The sequence below is a fragment of the Dysidea avara genome, chromosome 5, assembly GCF_963678975.1.
Source record: "Dysidea avara chromosome 5, odDysAvar1.4, whole genome shotgun sequence".
NCBI lineage: Eukaryota > Metazoa > Porifera > Demospongiae > Dictyoceratida > Dysideidae > Dysidea > Dysidea avara.
The window spans coordinates 6,261,534-6,278,889 of record NC_089276.1 but is presented as its reverse complement, the minus strand read 5'-3'; the positions used below and the strand labels follow the sequence as shown (position 1 = coordinate 6,278,889).

General features: G+C 37.4%; 1 protein-coding gene across 1 annotated transcript in view; it reads left to right on the top strand.

Moving 5' to 3' along the window:
- The window catches only part of LOC136255354 (3',5'-cyclic-AMP phosphodiesterase 4C-like), a 43,041-nt gene that overhangs the window by 2,907 nt on the left and 22,778 nt on the right, over positions 1-17,356 (top strand). The window contains exons 5-13 of the mRNA XM_066048098.1: positions 1,700-1,763; positions 3,095-3,231; positions 4,209-4,296; positions 10,329-10,422; positions 10,935-11,073; positions 14,278-14,346; positions 14,466-14,561; positions 14,906-15,005; positions 16,451-16,530. Of these exons, the coding sequence (XP_065904170.1) occupies positions 1,700-1,763; positions 3,095-3,231; positions 4,209-4,296; positions 10,329-10,422; positions 10,935-11,073; positions 14,278-14,346; positions 14,466-14,561; positions 14,906-15,005; positions 16,451-16,530 (867 nt within the window). The remainder of the gene's footprint in view (positions 1-1,699; positions 1,764-3,094; positions 3,232-4,208; positions 4,297-10,328; positions 10,423-10,934; positions 11,074-14,277; positions 14,347-14,465; positions 14,562-14,905; positions 15,006-16,450; positions 16,531-17,356) is intronic.

The window sequence follows — 17,356 nt, the reverse complement described above, 5'->3', positions numbered from 1 at the left end:
TAAATTGTAGTACTGTGCATGCTATAGCATTGTGTGTATGGTATACAATGTATTTGAACAAACCATTGCAATTGAGTATCAATGTCCTTTTTCTGAATTATTTACTTTTTGAGTCCAGGATATCCTTGTTTTGCTAAGGATGTACTGTCTGTCTAGCAATGCTTCTTTTTATGGGGAAACAGTTGACTTTACTCTGATGTGAAGCTTATTTCGTTCAGGAGGTACAAGACATCCTGTAAACACAACTGGTGTGTGTTTGCCATGAAGCCACACATGTACATTACTTTGAGATGTTGATTTTTTAGGTGTAATTTTTTTTAAACTCAATTTTGGCAGTCAATAACTGAATCATTGAATTGTGTCATCGTGTCATCTGAAAAGCATTTTTTGTCTTGGCTTATGCCTAACCAATACCGTCAAGCTGTTATGAAGGAAAAGTGAGGCTGTTTTTTGGGTGATATATTGGCCCCGAGGATTCATTATAAGTGTTTAACCCTACGTTAGAATCCAATATACAGTATAGTGAACATTATAGAGAAGTTGATTGTCTATCTTTTGAAAGATTACAAAACAATTTGGGACTAATTTTCATTTCCTCAAAACTCTTATGTACCAGTTCCAGTGAATTAACCAGTTTTGAATTATCATGTACTGTTGCCATGGTGATGATAACCTTAGCTATTAGGAGAAGAGGTATTTATAGAGCTATTTACATTCCTAGTACCCATGCAGACCATGTCTTTATTACAACACAAGTGTCCTTACAATATGTATGTGGGAGTGTTCATGTAAGACTGTTGGATATTATGCTAACATGGTTGCACAATTGGCACCATTTTGAACTTTGCCGATGGCTGGTAGAATTTAATTTTAAGGATTGTGATCTTTGCTGAAACTAAACGGTATTTTCAGAAAGCTGATCAATTCAACGAGGTGTCCAGTGTTATTTAAGGATTCATATCACTTTGTATTTAATTTTTGAGATGTCTTTGTGTTGTTTGTCTGGCTTCTATACTGAAATATGATCAATTGAAATTTGTCAGTTCACAGCATTCATTGAGCTGTATGTTTCAGTTGAAATTTTGCCTTTCTGTTCTCTTTTGATCTATTAGGTGTTTGATCGTTTAGCTGGCTGGACTGATTCAATGAGTATTTGATGTTTGCAATAACAGATAAATAGTGGCTAAGTTCAGAATTGCTTTAAAATTAATTGACGCAGTTTTGGGTCAGAGTGCTACAAAGTGCCTTCTAGTTGAGTTTGCGTTTGTGCAGGAAAATTCTTGTCACATTGTCATTGGTGTAATGTAGGGAGCCATGGTGGTTTCATAAGAAAATCTACAAGTATTGCTTAACATATTATCCCTCTTAGAAGGAAGTTTGGAATCCCTGAATTACTATAAGTGATCTTGAACTACAAATTGTTATTAAACACACTCAGTACTTATATGGCATATCAATGGTTTATAATTACAAACTCTTCTCAGTTTGTATGTAGTGTGTATGCCTATGTATGTAAGTCTCAGTGAAAGAGTCCCAGGATTCTGAAATGTGGACATCTTTGTAAAATTTAAACTGTATTGTAGGACAGTACTAACCCCCCACAACATTTAAATAACTTGGCTTTTTAAAGAAGAAATTTTCTGTGGTAATTGTTTGTGTATCTGCAAACTATATAATAATTGTGATACGCTTTTGACAGATGTTGTCATGTTTACGGGAGTCCAAAGAAATGTGTACCCATCTGGAGGAGTGTTGTACAGAATGTAAGTCACATGTGCTTATATGAATCAGTTCTGTATATGATTGGTACTTATGCACCTATCAATGTCAAGCCCCACCCCACCCAGTATGGGCTATGTGGGGTGTTAGGAGGGGATTTGAACTTAAATTTTGCCCCCAGGGGTGGGGAATTTGAACAAGCGCTCTATAGTAGCATAGATCCTTTACAGTAGTTTTATACGTGAAGCGCGAGAGCACACGTGATAAAACCGCAGCACCTCGTGTACCTTTGCCACTGTGGCTTCTGTTTTTACAACATGTTGGTTGTCAAATCCCCTTCCTATCCCCACCTCATAGGGTGGGACTATGGGGGGATTTGACCTGATAATTCACCCCCAGGTAGGGGAATTTGACTTTCCACTTGATCAAATCCCTACTATATCCCCACCCTCCCCGTACTGGGGGGGGGGCTTAACATTGATAGGTGCATTATAACTACAACTTGATATTTGCTGAATAAATAAAAATTTTTTGGGGGGTCTTTATTGATGGGAGTCAATATATTCATGGACATTCCCTCAAACTGAACATTCTGTAGTCACTACAATAACTATGTCTGCTGTGAACATACCATGTAGGCTAATTACCGAAGCAAATATCCCTTTGATATTTTATGGGGATTGCTGAAGCTACATGTTTTCAATAGTTGTTTGTGGTGTTTATTTTAAAGTTACTAAGCATTTTATCTACTATGTGCTATCGTCCAATTTTGGCTATAAAATTCTTTGAAGAGCTTGGTTATGTGTAAATAATCCCCTACCTAAATCTTGGTAAGACATGTGGAAGTTAGCTCATTTCCTTAACAATTTGTGCCATGCCTCATTCCAAGAGAGAAGTATTAAGTCAGAAATGATCACACTGGAGTACTACTTCCTTGCTGTCTCCCCTATTTAAGGCTTCTGTGTGTATACAACTTTATGTTGTATAATAAACACTTATCAAGTGTTATGGGCGATGAAACAGTGTTTTTGGAGTGTATTGCTGTCTGATATCACCAACAATAGCCTCTAGGCTCCAGTGATCTGCACCTTTTTCAGCAACCATTGTGTTACATATGATTGGTCCATCTTGATGTAAACTGTACAACCGGTATCCCCAGAAATTGTTAGCTCCGAAAGAGAGAGTACTTGTCTGTGTAAGTGTGCTATAATAAAATAGTGTCCACTGGATTTTTATAAAGATATCCTACCAGTGAAGCTCCTCAATATGTGGACACTAATCATCACATGACCCCATCTGTATCAATGTATTTAGACTCCTAATCAGGATACTTGTGTGTGCGGTACATCTGTCACAGTTATTTGCTCCACTGTAGCAAGTAGCCTCAGTTCAGGCACAAAGGCGAGGGTGGAAGCTCTAGCAGTTGAGATAGAGGAGAACCTTGACTGGTGCATCACTCTACTCCAGTCTATGAACTCTAAGAAAACTGCTGGCAAACTGGCACAAGAACAAGTATGGTATTTGTGTATATTTGTTAGTTGTGAAATTGTCGGATAGCCTTTATTATGTTGAGGTTTAAACTTTTAATGCTTGCTTGATACGTGTACTAGCCTAGCCATCTTGTCGTGGTATCTGCATAGATACCTTATTATGGTTTTATTCATTTGAGAAGCTTCTTCAGATTACAGGATCAAATTAGGGTCTCTAAAGTTTAGGGTTAAATTGTTATGGTTTTATTCATTTGAGAAGCTTCTTCAGATTACAGGATCAAATTAGGGTCTCTAAAGTTTAGGGTTAAATTGTGTAGAAGAAACTTCTTCAAATTGTTAGACAGTAAATTGCCCAAATGTGTCGTGTAGCTTAGGTGTATATATGACATCAGTCACATTACCTTAAGATCACTTCAGTTTAAAGACTGATAGCCTTTGTTCTTAGTACAGTGAAGCCTATCTAGCTAGGCCACTGTGTAATTAGGTCACCTGTTTCAACTAACCATTCTAATTTTCCCCAAATGTGACCTGCCTAATACACAATTGCCTACTTAAAATAAGGGCATTAATTTTGTCCCAGAATCAACAGGTTTACTGTAATGTTGTGTATAGTATAGTGATGCACCGATTAATCAGAAATTGGTTTATCGGCCAGATATCAGCAATATCAGTATTGGTAATCATTAACAGAGATTATTTTGCCAATTAATTTTAGTGACCCTGATGTTATTGTTTTCATAATGATAATACAAAAATAAAGTTTAAAATGGCAATTTTACAAAATACTTGTAAAATTTTGGTTAGCATAAAAATACTGGATTGGTTATTATTATTATTGACTATTATATGAATTTCTCAAATTGGATATTCGACAAAATCTCTTATTGATGCATCACTATTAACATATGTGTGTCACAAATTTGTGACTCACATACAATGTGCTCTAGAAAGTTGGAATAAACATGTATACATTAACAATATACTATCTTTTGTGGACAGTTTCAAGTCTTCTTAACACAACAATCACATGAACTAGAGACAACTGTTGGTCACCAGATTGCCTTTTGGGTGGCCCAGACCTTCACAGGTACTTGGTCATTGTATTGTATTGTTTATCATTTTAGTGTCCTATGTGCACGCAGCCTGATCTATGCAATTCAGTAAATGCTTCATACACAGATGGCATACTTGTACACTCTTTCCTAGTATAATGCCCAAGCTATTACTTTGAAGGTGATCTGTCAATCCTATTGCTAAGAAACAAATTTCATAATGACTGTTGCCCCTAACAACCTGAATTTTACATTGTTTGTAGGTAAAGCAACCTATCCAAGTTTTAAATGTACCGTACGGAGGGAAACTTTGGAGGGGGGAAAATTTGGCGAACCAAGCAAAATATCACTGTTGGCGAAATAAAATTTGGCGAATTGTTAGCAAAGCGCACGCCGTATTGAATCAATTAGATCACTAATCGCTGTGCCTGAAATGAGAACTAGAGTGTCACGCCTCTCAGCGATTCGCCGTTCGCTGCCTGGAGTCAGCTACCAACTAAAAGGTAATACTATATAGACAGTAGATCTACACCATCTGGAATAGCGAATATCGTACTTAACCTGGTAGGACTCGCTATACTTGTCATTGACGTTTCGAGGTGAAGTTTGAGGATACCACATGTACAGTAACTAGCTACCTAGTGAGGTAGTCGAGGCAGGCTTGGCTCTAGCGTAATGCCTGGCCCACCATCCCTTGGTCGAGTAGAAAATTGATTAGTTCGAGGCTTGGTTTGCTATTTTCTTCGCCACCAAAATATTTGGATGGGGAAAACTTGGCAAATTCATGGTGAATCGCCAAATTCGCCAAATTTTAACGGCACCAAAGTTTCCCTCCATACGGTATAGCATGTATAGGTCATGAAATAATATGACCTTTTTGAATTTGCAGTTTCCCATATATTATTGCCTAGAACAGGCAACTGTTGCCCTCTCACATCTATATGTCTATAAAGCTGAAATGCTATCTGCCTGACCATCCATCTGTTGTCATGCTGCTTACTCACCAGAATCTGAATTTACTCGAAATGAAGCGCTTATCATCTGACTACTCTGGGATTCTCACCACAAGCTGTTTTACATGCTTTTGTTTGTCTAGGAAAACTTGAGCTGCATTACCACAGCGCAGTGTTCACCTGGTAGAGTGTTGACTAGCATGCAAGAGTTTTATCACTTCAGTTTTAAATATAGCACACAGTGTGAAAAGCCCTACACCATAGGACAGGTACCAATGCTTTGGTATGTACAAATTCTTTTGGTGTCAGCAAGTTAAAAGTCATCAAATGTTACATGTATGGCCTGCATGGTAGGACAGGTACTACATAAATTATAGTTTGCACTTGTGTGGTAGACGTACTTATGTAGGGATGCACGTTACTACAGATGTATTGGCTTTGCTTGGCTACTGCAGTTCTGCTGGAGTACTTGCATGCTCAAAATAATATTATCAAATATTAAATTAAATCTTGCAATGCAATACATATATAAGTCTGTCTTCAATAATCATCATTGTAAACCTCAAAGTCAGCCATAGACTGGTTTTGGGGCCTTATAATGTACAAAAAGAGGTGAAATCCACACAAAAACAGCTAAGCTGTGAAAAAACGGTGCAGCCTTAAAAATCCTGGGCGAAAAAAGTTGTGAAATCAAAGGTGGTGGCCAAGAAATGGCTGCAATGATGTTAATGAAAAAGTTTTAATAATGGCTGTGTGCATTGTTAAAATTTATTAGCATTAACATCATTGCAGCCATTTCTTGGCCACCACCTTTGATTTCACAACATTTTTCACCCAGGATTTTTAAAGCCGCACTGTTTTTTTTGTTTTTTTTTTCACAGCTTAGCTGTTTTTGTGTGGATTATATTAACTTAGCAAATTTGTATGGTCCTGTTCCAAGTACAGTAGTGCTAAATCGAATAGCGATTTTTACTATTGAACAAAACGACCGAATATCTTTTAAGCTTATGCTTCTATTCAATAAGTACTGAACCCTTTTGTTAGGGAGCAAGGTGAAGCCTAAGAGCTATTTCTATCTTTTGTAAATAGAATTTTTATAGCATAGCTACATCACTTCATTCACAATCTTAAGTTTCAAGGCTGGCTTTTCCATGTAAATACAACAACGATTATTCGAATAGTGTATGTGTTATTGAGTTTCATACCGACTGAATAGCCAAATAACCAAATAATTGTTTCAGCACTTGTATACTTTTAATATACTTCTGTACTTTGATCCTTTGATCTTAACTATACGTTACACAACCACCCAATAGTACACACCTCTGTTTTAATATTGTTCTAATGAAATTTCAAATGTATGGTAAACACAACTGTAACATTATAATGCCAGAAAACAATTGGAGTATATAGACTTCTTGCTCTTCTTAGGTGACATTTTTTAACTATATGTTACAAGGTTTGAATGCTCATACCAAAAGTTCATAATATACAGTAGAGAGGGAGGGAGAGTGTCCAACGCTGTATCTCCTTCGCTCTCTACATTATGAACTCTTGCTAGTACTTATATACTATTCAACTTCAAAAAAAAGTAAGTTCTTCATAACTCTTCCCATTCAAAGAAACTGAAAGAAAATAATTAGTATTTGATATATTTTTACAGATTAAGGTGTCAATAAGCGAAAGAGATCATCTCCCAACCAAATAAATTTTACAGATTTGGTCATACAGCTTCTCTTCCAAGCTAAAGTATTTGAGGTATTTGCAGAAAGTATTTTAAGTTTTTACACGAAGTATTTAAGTACAAATACAAATGCATGTTGTTTCAAAACTTCAAAATACAATTACAAATACTCAAAAATAGTATTTAAATACAGCTAAATACAAATACTCATGTATTTGACCCCAAGCCTGACTTGTATATAGATAATATATGGGAAAACTACAAACCTATGTATCTGATGTGCTATATATGTTATTAAGATACTAGGGCTGAGACGAAGCTTAGAATGCTTCATGGGTTCGAAGGTTAAGTAAACTTCGAATTATAAAAGTATCCTTCGAAGCTTTGTAATGCACTCATAGTTTATACAAATAAATGTGGTTATCCTTTATTACAACTGCTTATTCCTATTGCGTGACTTTGTGATCATCTTTGTGTGCCACGCCCACTTTTAAACCATTGCAGTTCAGTTTGTTACCATAGTTTCAGCCTTAAAAAACCTTATGAAGTGATAGATAATGCATGGAAAGCATACTTTTAGCCATTTCTTGGTGTTTACCTGTGCATGATTGCAGTATAGCGGACACGCCCATTTGCAATCGATCAATCGCGTCATTCAGTACTGCTGCTATGCACTTTCCAAATGCTTACTAACTTTTTAGAAAGATAAAACCTAAGAAGGATGTGCATAAATACAAGAAAACCTACAAACTTGAAAGCTAACACCGAAGCTTCGAATGTTTAACATTTTATTAGCGAATATTCGAAGGTAAATTTCAATATTCATCCCAGCCTTATTAGATACCTCTAGTTTGTACATAAATTCAACTTGGTAAAAATTAAGAGACCTTATTACACAAGTACACCAAAAAAATAGGAATTTTCAACTAGAGTAGGGACCATAGCACATCGATAAAAAGTACTGAAATAAGCTGCAGTAGTCCATGATATTAAATCACAGTGAAACAATAAGAAGTGTTATATCCCTACTGTGCTCAAGATACCATAACGGAAATGCACAGTAGGGATATAACACTTCTGATTGTTTTACTGTGATTTGATATCATGGACTACTGCAACTTGTATCAGTACTTTTTATCGATGTACCATGGTCCCTACTCTAGTTGAAAATTCCAATTTTTTTTTCGTGTACTTATTTGTAAACTTTTTTTTGTAAATAATTTTATTATGACTGGTGAACCCACGCATACCACATCTGAAATGGCACCGCATGTCCCAGCTATATCAATTATCGTCTGAAAAGTGAAGTATCCATTATGCTTGGTTGTCAGCTATGTTCAATCCGTTACACAGCATTTCGAATCAAGAACTTTTCCGGAAGCACCTCTACAATCTATGAATACCAAAAGAAATGGTGCCGTGTTCCAATTTTATTAATTACTAGCTACAGTACTTGCCCTTTGTGCAGGTTGAGCTGAATGATTAATATAATATTGTGCCTGCCCTTTGAATATTGTATTGTTTGTACTTAACCACACATGTACTGCTGTAGAATTCTAGTGTGCATGTCTGTGATCCATTTAGCTCACTAACCATAACACTAATAATATTATTGATACAGCAGGCCAGCATTCAAGTATTGTATAATCCTTCTGACATTGACACACACACACACACGTTGTAAAAAAGCAAAAAAAAAACTAACAGCAAGTGTATATGTGACATATGGACGTCCATATGATTGATCAGTTGAATATACAGTGAAGTTGCCAGCTGATCATGTGGTTCAGGGCATTACAGCTAGACTAAAGGTGGGCCTGCAAATTCCCGTAGTTAACCACTGTTATCCATCTACTTTGTCGGCCAAGTGTGAACTATAAATTCCATCATGGCCTACTCACTTGGAAGTTGATTACGTATGCTGTAACTCCAGTCTCTCGGCTCACTCATATCAACCACTCCCGTTAGCTTCCGTTTGACTTTGGCTCACTCAAAGCTGTATTCCTATCCCATTCAGTTCAGGCCTGTGCTGTTCGTACTCTACTCCAGAGTTCATATTCCAGAAGGCCTCTTCAGTCGCGGAGTTTGTGTTGTTAGACATGGATTTTGTAAAACGGACGTCACTCCAGGCAGAGATGCTTCATTTTTACTCTTATACTTTGCTGTGATCCACCTATTAGCCATTCTAGAAGCACAGAAACTCGCTTTCCTTCATAGCGCATTGTTTAGAATAGTTCAACATGTCACACGCGTCTGACGTCATTACTATTGACATAGCAACGGAATTCAAGGTAAGCGTATTTCCGTAAATTCACGTTATATTATACTTCAACTTTCCTGTCTGTTTGCATTGTAAGATTAGTTGATTAGTTGTAGGCATGAATTCCACCATTGGATAAACAACTTGGGAGTAGGCTTGTAGAGTTTGAGTTACTAAACTACGAAATGTGGGTGTGGCACATGTCAAGAAATGTTCAAGACTTTTATTCCATAGTGACACCGTAGCGGTAGAATTCGCCATGTAACTACCACCAAAGGGTGTGTATTATAACGTAGATCAACAGTGTAGGGCTGCAATCGCCATTCCATGTAGTGGGAAGTAGCTGTGCTCGAAAAACCTATTTATGAACTTGGCATAATGGTGATTTTTTGGCGCTGTAAAGCAAATGGGACATGCTAGAAATTCCTATTAATAAACTCCCTGGTGTCAGCTTGATGGCGATCAATATGCAGCAAATTTGGGGTCAATCGGTGCTACTGTTCGGTAGTTAGCTGGATCACGGACAGACAGACAGCATTTCAGCTTTATATAGTAGATCGTCTGAAAAGTGAAGTATCCATTATGCTTCGCTGTCAGCTATGTTACACAGCAATATAAATCAAGAACTATTTGAAAAGCACCTCTGATATCAAAATAGCCACTATGAAAAATACGGACAATTTCTGTTTAGAAGGGAAGCCATCACGTGCTTGCACCAAATTGACATCTTTCCCTGTCAGCAAAGATGAATGGGACACAAAGGAGGACACTGCTAAGTCCATGAAGAATACATTGTACGTACTGCGGTATGCCAAAAGGCACCTGTCGGGCCGAAGCGACGTCGAACAGCGAAAAAATCAAGCCCGTAGCCTTACCCATTATCGAGTTACGCTTGTCTGAAGGCATCGGTCAGTTACTTACTTACTCAGTCAGTAGAAAATTCTGTCGAATAAAAAAAAAATTTAAATTCCATAGCAACTTGTTGAAAGCGTTTCGGGTCGATCTGAAAGCTTGTTTGGGCTTAGTTTTACCTCACCAATACTGCCTCATCGTTGTCAGGGAAAATTGAGGCTTGTTTGTGGGTGATGTTATTTCGTGGGCCACACCTACTCCTTTGTGGTCCCTACTATATAGTTACTATCGTACTGTATGATGTTATTATTTGTGTAGATAAGGAAGCTATGGTGGATGATGCTGTGTTGATGGAGCCTCCATTATCTGGTAGTCTTACCAAAACTTCCAGCTTTACTGAGGAAGGAACCTTGTAAGTATAATTTGTGTGTGTGCGCATGTGTGTGTGTGTCAGCATAGCCAAGTGGTATAGGGAATCTACCTGGTGATCGAAAGGTCCAGGTTTGATTCCCGGTTACGCCATTTGGTGTTGTTGTTTCCTTGAGCAAGAAACTTAACTCACATTGTTCCAGTCTACCCAGTTGTTTAAATGGGGACCTGGTGGCCTGGTGTCAACTGAGGAAGCAGCCCGCCCAGCTGTAACATCAATGGGTACCTGGTATTAACTGGGGAAGCAAATGCCCAACTCTCTTTGTCTCGCTTAGCGGTGTTGAGGTCGTTGTGGAACTTTGGGTTCCGCGATCTCTCTCTGTGAGATCTGGACAGTCCTCCTGCGGGTTACTATCCCTGCCCCAGGAGGATTTGCCTGCACAAACCTGAGTGGTGCACAGGCATCCAGTGCTGGTTCACTGGGCGGCAATAGCTTCTGTAGGCTGTGTGTGTGTGTTGTGTGTATTACACTTTTTGTCCCTTTGCATTGCACAGATTTGGTGTTTCTTTGGAAAATGAATTTGAGATTATCCGTTTCTTTGACAAGATTGACTCTTGGGGAATGGACATGTTCAATTTGAATGAGATGACCAAGGGACATCCCCTGGTCACGACGTCATGTGCTATTTTTAGGGTATGAATATAAATTACACACTTTCTACCACTGTTAGTCTGTGCATGTATTTGCATGTATAAGATAAACTGTTCTACAATGTGCATGTATAAAGAATGTTTGAAGCTTCATTTTTTTGCAGTTAAAATGTTCATTTGTCAAGATCACTACACATACACAAAACATTTTACCTAGTACAAAACTGACTGCTATATTAGGGTAACTGACTGCTCTATTACAGCACAGTATACTGATCTGTGCAAGTTTGCAAGCTGGTCACACAGAGCTTAGCTTTTGGGTCATTCCATGTCAAATCACCGAGAAATTGTAGGGTCACCTCTCAGATTTTGATGAAACTTGGTGTGTTGGTAGTACCTATGGTGTTCATCACCCATACCAATTTTTAGCCCCATACACCTTGTGGCCCCACCACAAAAATTTTAACAATAGACCATAACCTAATTATTATTTACTAAAAAATTCAAAGAATTTGAAACAGCACTTTTTGAAATATTAAGGATTAAAGTTTTTAATGGAGCCTTTTTGAACCTTAATTAAATTGATATCCCATAGTTTATGGATTACTTGAACTATCAATTAACAGTCTTTAATTGCTGAAAGTTTTATTTTAAAATATTAACACAGTGGTGAGCTACAGTTGATTTTGTAACTTAAGACAAACCAATTTTTCATGAAATATTCAAAATATTTGTGGTCATAAATCAGAAACTATGTGGTGTATAGGGCTAAAAATTGGTATGGGTGATGAGCACCATAGGTACTACCAACACACCAAGTTTCGTCAAAATCCGAGAGGTGACCCTACAATTTCTCGGTGATTTGACATGGAATGACCCTTTTGTAAACAGTATGTAGGGTTAATTTTAAGATGGAGAGCTAGACTGTTACTAGCTGTGTGTTCTATTACACAGTTAAGTGACTGCCCTGTTAGAGTATCTCGATTGTTCAGTACTATACAATACATACTTCCACCCTTCTTACAACATTATCTTGCAAACACCCTCTCTCAAATGCCTGACAAGCAGGTGAAATACTGGCAGTGTTGAGCCACCTTGGTCACCTAAAATGGCAAATGACTATGAAACGCACATCAGTGAAAATAGTACTACATTTGTACACCTACTTTCGTAGATGATGACTTGTCACTTTTTCAAAAATTCACCGGATTGGAAAATGCAAGTCACGTGCTAATCTGTTTTATCGGCATTAAATAGAATTGTCATACCATTTCAATCACTGGCACGAAAACTCTCGATTATTATATGTTTGTGCCTTTGTTCACTGGAAATCCGAACCCCAAGTTTGTAGGCCTTGTAGTTTTCTCAAACATTGATTATTATTTATTTATCACGTAATTTTAACCGCGTTTCTTATTATTCTTAATACTTGGTTTATATATATTATTAGAGCTTCAGCACTGAAGTTCTACAGCAACTTGTGCTGCAGCCTTTATGTTTTACTATAGTGCTGGGCAGCCAACACATTTATACACAGTGCCACACATTGTCCAGAAGTGGTCGAACTATATACATCAATACAATATGTTGTTTGCCATATAGTAAAAGGTTTGAGAAAGGTGACAGGTTAAAAGACGGTTTGTTAGTTGATATTCTGGTCACAGAAAAACATCATCATGCAGTAGCACCAATAACAAACCCAAACCCAATGCAAAAGTTAAAACTTTTAATTTATCAGTTAATTGCTCAAACAGAGCTTTTTTTTGTTTGTAAAATAAATCAAATAAACATTTTAATATTCAAAGTGTTGCCACATTCCTACATTTCACAAATGTGACTGGATCTACGAAAACTGTTCTTATCGCCCAAGACAGAAAGTTTGATTTTTTCACACAAACACAAGCTTAATGAATGCACTATCAAGTTTCACTGCCACAGTCGACCAGAGTAAAGTGGTCTGCTTTTGCTGGCTGCTTTTCTAGAGCACAGTGGCGAGCCGTACGAGTGGTCTGGGGTCTTGATGTAGCCCTGGCCAACCAGGAGATGGCTGTGTGTGGCTGTACAGCTCTGTGGTGTTGGACAATGACCTGTGCTGTAAATTTCCTTTCATTTTAGCCAGTTCTGAGCCCTGAATGGCCTATAACTTGGCCTAATTCATCCCAGCACGTCTCTTTTCAATTTTTGAACACCATCTTGTCCGCCTTCCAGGGCCCCCGCCTCCCACCCTTCCGGAGCTCGCCTGATACAGACAACCTCGGTTTAAAAACTATCTAAAATGGCGGGAAACTTAGCTGTTGACTACTTCTTCAGTGGATGATCAGGAAGGTAAGAAATTATTGTGAAACGTGTGAAAATTTGGTATGCGTAGCTACCACCATTGGCCAGCTACAACACACAGAATATTTAAAACCGACGTTTCTCGATACTTTTAAATGGGCGATAAGACCGGTTTTCCCAGAGACAGTCACAAATGTGTATCATCACAAAAATGATTTATGTTATTACACTGTAGCATAAGTAGAAAAGCTGTGGTATCCTGTAGACTAATTGGTTGTTTGTTAAAAGTAATAGAGTAGTACATGACATTACAACTGCTAATCTATGGATCTGCATGTGTGTGTTTGAAGTAGTCCGGAAACAGATATCACTGTATGTCAGGATAATTGTTTTGGACTGAACTGCAGGGTTTCGATTACTTGTATACAGAGAGAAAATGTCACTAGTGTATTAGAAGCAATTGTGTATATGTGCTAGTTTGGTGCCACCTGTCCCTTCACATAGTCTCAATGTGAAGGGATTGGCAGTACCAGACTACATTTGTGTGTAACAATTAACTTTCAGTGTTTATGTTTAAAATGTCAGGTCAAGGAACGCTTTGAAACTGAAATTGTATGAAGCTCTTGAATATAATGGACACTGGCTATATTAACATTGAAACTCCTATTGAATAAACATTGTATGTAGTTATTATGTTCTAGCTATAGTTACTATGGTATCTGTGTGTACCTGTGCTTATCCAACAAGTTAGTGTCTATCTTTTCTTTGTATCTTTTCTTCTTTTTAATAATACCAGAAGCTCATCAACATCCTAAAGCCTTGAGCCTCTGTTAATACTCATAGTGTTTCAGTAAAGCACACACAATTCTCATGGTCTTAATTCATCTGTGCTACAATGCTGTGTAGTATTGATTTAGTGTTGTGTTTTGTGGTAATAGTCTGTATTGTCTTATCATGTATCTTGTTGTAGAAGAGAAACTTGTGGAAGACCTGCAAACTTCACAAGGCAAAGTTTATTCGTTACATGACTGAAATTGAGGTGAGTATGTGTGTCTGTGTGTAGTGGAGTATGTGTGCACACGAGTGCATGTGTATGTGGGTGCGTATGTATGTGTGTAGTGTGTAGGTATGTGTCATGTGCTGTTGTCTCTCTTTTAGTCCAAATATCATCCAGAAAATCCCTACCACAATTGTATACATGCTGCAGATGTAATGCAGACCACTCACACTCTACTAAACCTGTCCACTTTTGAGGTGAGTATGATTGTAAAAGTTAAAATAACCTGCAATATTATTGTAGTGTGGTCTGGACCCTTCTATACATGTGTATGTAACTTAGGTATACTGTACACTGGCCTCTGTGTGTTGGGAGGGAAGGGGTAATCTTTTGAAGAGTGGAAAGTGCTGACAGGACAAACGTACAGGTGGACCAAAAAGTTTATCAATAAATCTGTTCTAACTGTCTTGTAAATATTAGGCAACTACACAATTGCCTACACATCACATTTTGTGCATTCTATAATTAGTATGCCTGTATGGCCAACCTGGTCTGATTCTGTATGGTATTGACATTGTACACGTGTATATTTGTCACACAGGGATCCTTTGTACCATTGGAGATAGTGTCATTGTTAGTAGCAGCTGCTGTACATGATGTGGACCATCCTGGAAAAAATAATGACTTTTTAAAAGCAACAGGTGAGGCCTATACAATCAGTACAAGTATGCATTCCTAATATACAACAGGTTCTAGTGGTTCTTTTGCGTCAACAAAATGAAGTGGAATCATGTGTGGTAATTATAGTTTGAATTTCAAAAATGAATTGATTTGATTGGTCGAAATCCTATGCACGTGATTTCGCTTGTTTTGTTGACGCAGAAAACCTGTGTAATTATAAGACTTCATTGTTCATTGACTAAATGGTTCTGTCAATTTTGTTCAGTATTTGTTTTAGTTGAATAACAAACTTCCTTTGTAACGAGAGTCATTTTGTAGGGATTTTAGACAAAACAATTCACCATAACACACCACACACACACACACTTTGTTTTAGCTTAGGCTATAGTTGGCTATGCAGTGGTTGGAAGAGTGGTTAATGAAATGTTTTTCCACCCACACATGAGCTTCCCCATTTTGTTTTCCATTCCATTTGTTTTTACTTATCTGTGTAAAGTTACTTTGCTGCTGATTGTATGATCATTAATTAATTGGTAGATCAATTGATGCCATGGACAACTGGGACAACTATAGTCAACCTAATGATGACCACATCTCATATAGTAATACTAAGTTTCCATCTTGTACTTATTTCAACCAGCTGATCTAGTCACATTACTGCTGAAATCTGTCACAAAATTACTGGCTGTATTGTATCTAATTACCCTCTGTATTACAATGTACACGAAAGCATTATTATTAACCCTTAAACCCGCATAATCAAGAAAACTGGATCTAGTATGCATGTCTTAGACAAAGCACTGTAACTTTTGAAGCATAGTTCCTATTGCTACACAATTTACGCTATTCTACTCGTGATGTAATAAAGATTAAAATGGTACCTGGGGTTTTACCTTTACGCTAAACTCTCAGGCCAAAACTTGCCATGTAAGCAGCTTTACACACAACCCCTTATACCTTTATAAAATGATCCATAACTTGATGGCCGGTAGTTGCTCTTATCAACTTGAGAACAAGCTTTGCTGGCTTCTCCATTAAATTCTCCATCAGGCCATATAGGACTCAAGTGATTAAACCCACAATCGAAACTAAACATGTGGAGAATTGAGTGACATACATGGCAGCTTTAAATGGGATAACTTGACTCCTCCAGATGGAAATTCGCAATTCCATAAAATGATTTTCTTACCACCACAAGTCACTTGAATACACAGTTGTTCTGCTGAGTACTACAGATTTCACTATAGCCATAATAGAGTTGTGCAGCTATATCGTTTGGCTTATAATACTTACATTATGCAATATGTAAATGGGTTCACGATCAGCAGAGTGTGTATTAAAGTGTTATTACTGTATACAAGAGTTGATGCTGCTATATTGGGTCAAATTTTAGATCTGTCTATAATAGTTTTAGTTTGTATATGTCATATCATGTACTTTAAAGTCACTTCTTTTCCCTGTTCAGGTCACGAGTTAGCCATCCTTTATCATGATCAGTCGGTACTTGAGAGTCATCACTTAGCAGTAGCCATTAGAACCTTAAGAGTAAGTGACTGTGTATGTCATGTGTTTGTTAACCTGATACAGTGGGGACTACTGTGTGATACAGGTTCCACTGTACTATTGCCATGGCAATTATATATACAAATGTGACTTATAGTTGTACTTCAATGGATTGTGTGTACTGTACATACTCGTACTAATACTCTAATAGAACAACCAGGCCTTGGGAGCAGATGCTACCAACAGCAAGTGATTAATACATAACCCCTCCCAAAATGTTGCCTGCCTATTGATCTGCATTCTTTCTTCAGTTACGCCAATGAATGCTAGTGCTTGTAAAAGATAATAGAGCGACTAACCACTCTAATGTAACAGTCATTTATCTTTTCAAAGCTGTACATGTGAATATGTAGCTGATTAAATTAATGGTAGGTTTAAATACTATCACAATAGTTTCTATATTTTTAGTTGTCAGTGTTGGATTATGCTTTTGAACAATGCTTTAATATTTTCCCTAATTATGCTATATTGTGCTCCATTATGCCCCAAGTATTTAGAGTCTTTATTACATCTGTGAGTGTTTGATTAGAATATTACATTGCGGTGACCGTTCTATTTTAGAGTATCTCAATTCTTTTTCCTGAACAGGAGGTTATCACACGTACAGTATAGTAGCTAATGTAGAACTGTATATTGGGGATCATGGAGGCTTGCACTTTCTCATATTGTACTTTACGTGGGAGGATCAAAGCAATGCCATGTACTGTATTGTCCACACAGTACTAATTAGCTGCATAACTGTACTGTATGAGTCATACAGTACAGTTATGCAGCTAATTGAGCAAATACAGTACAGTTATGTGCTTAA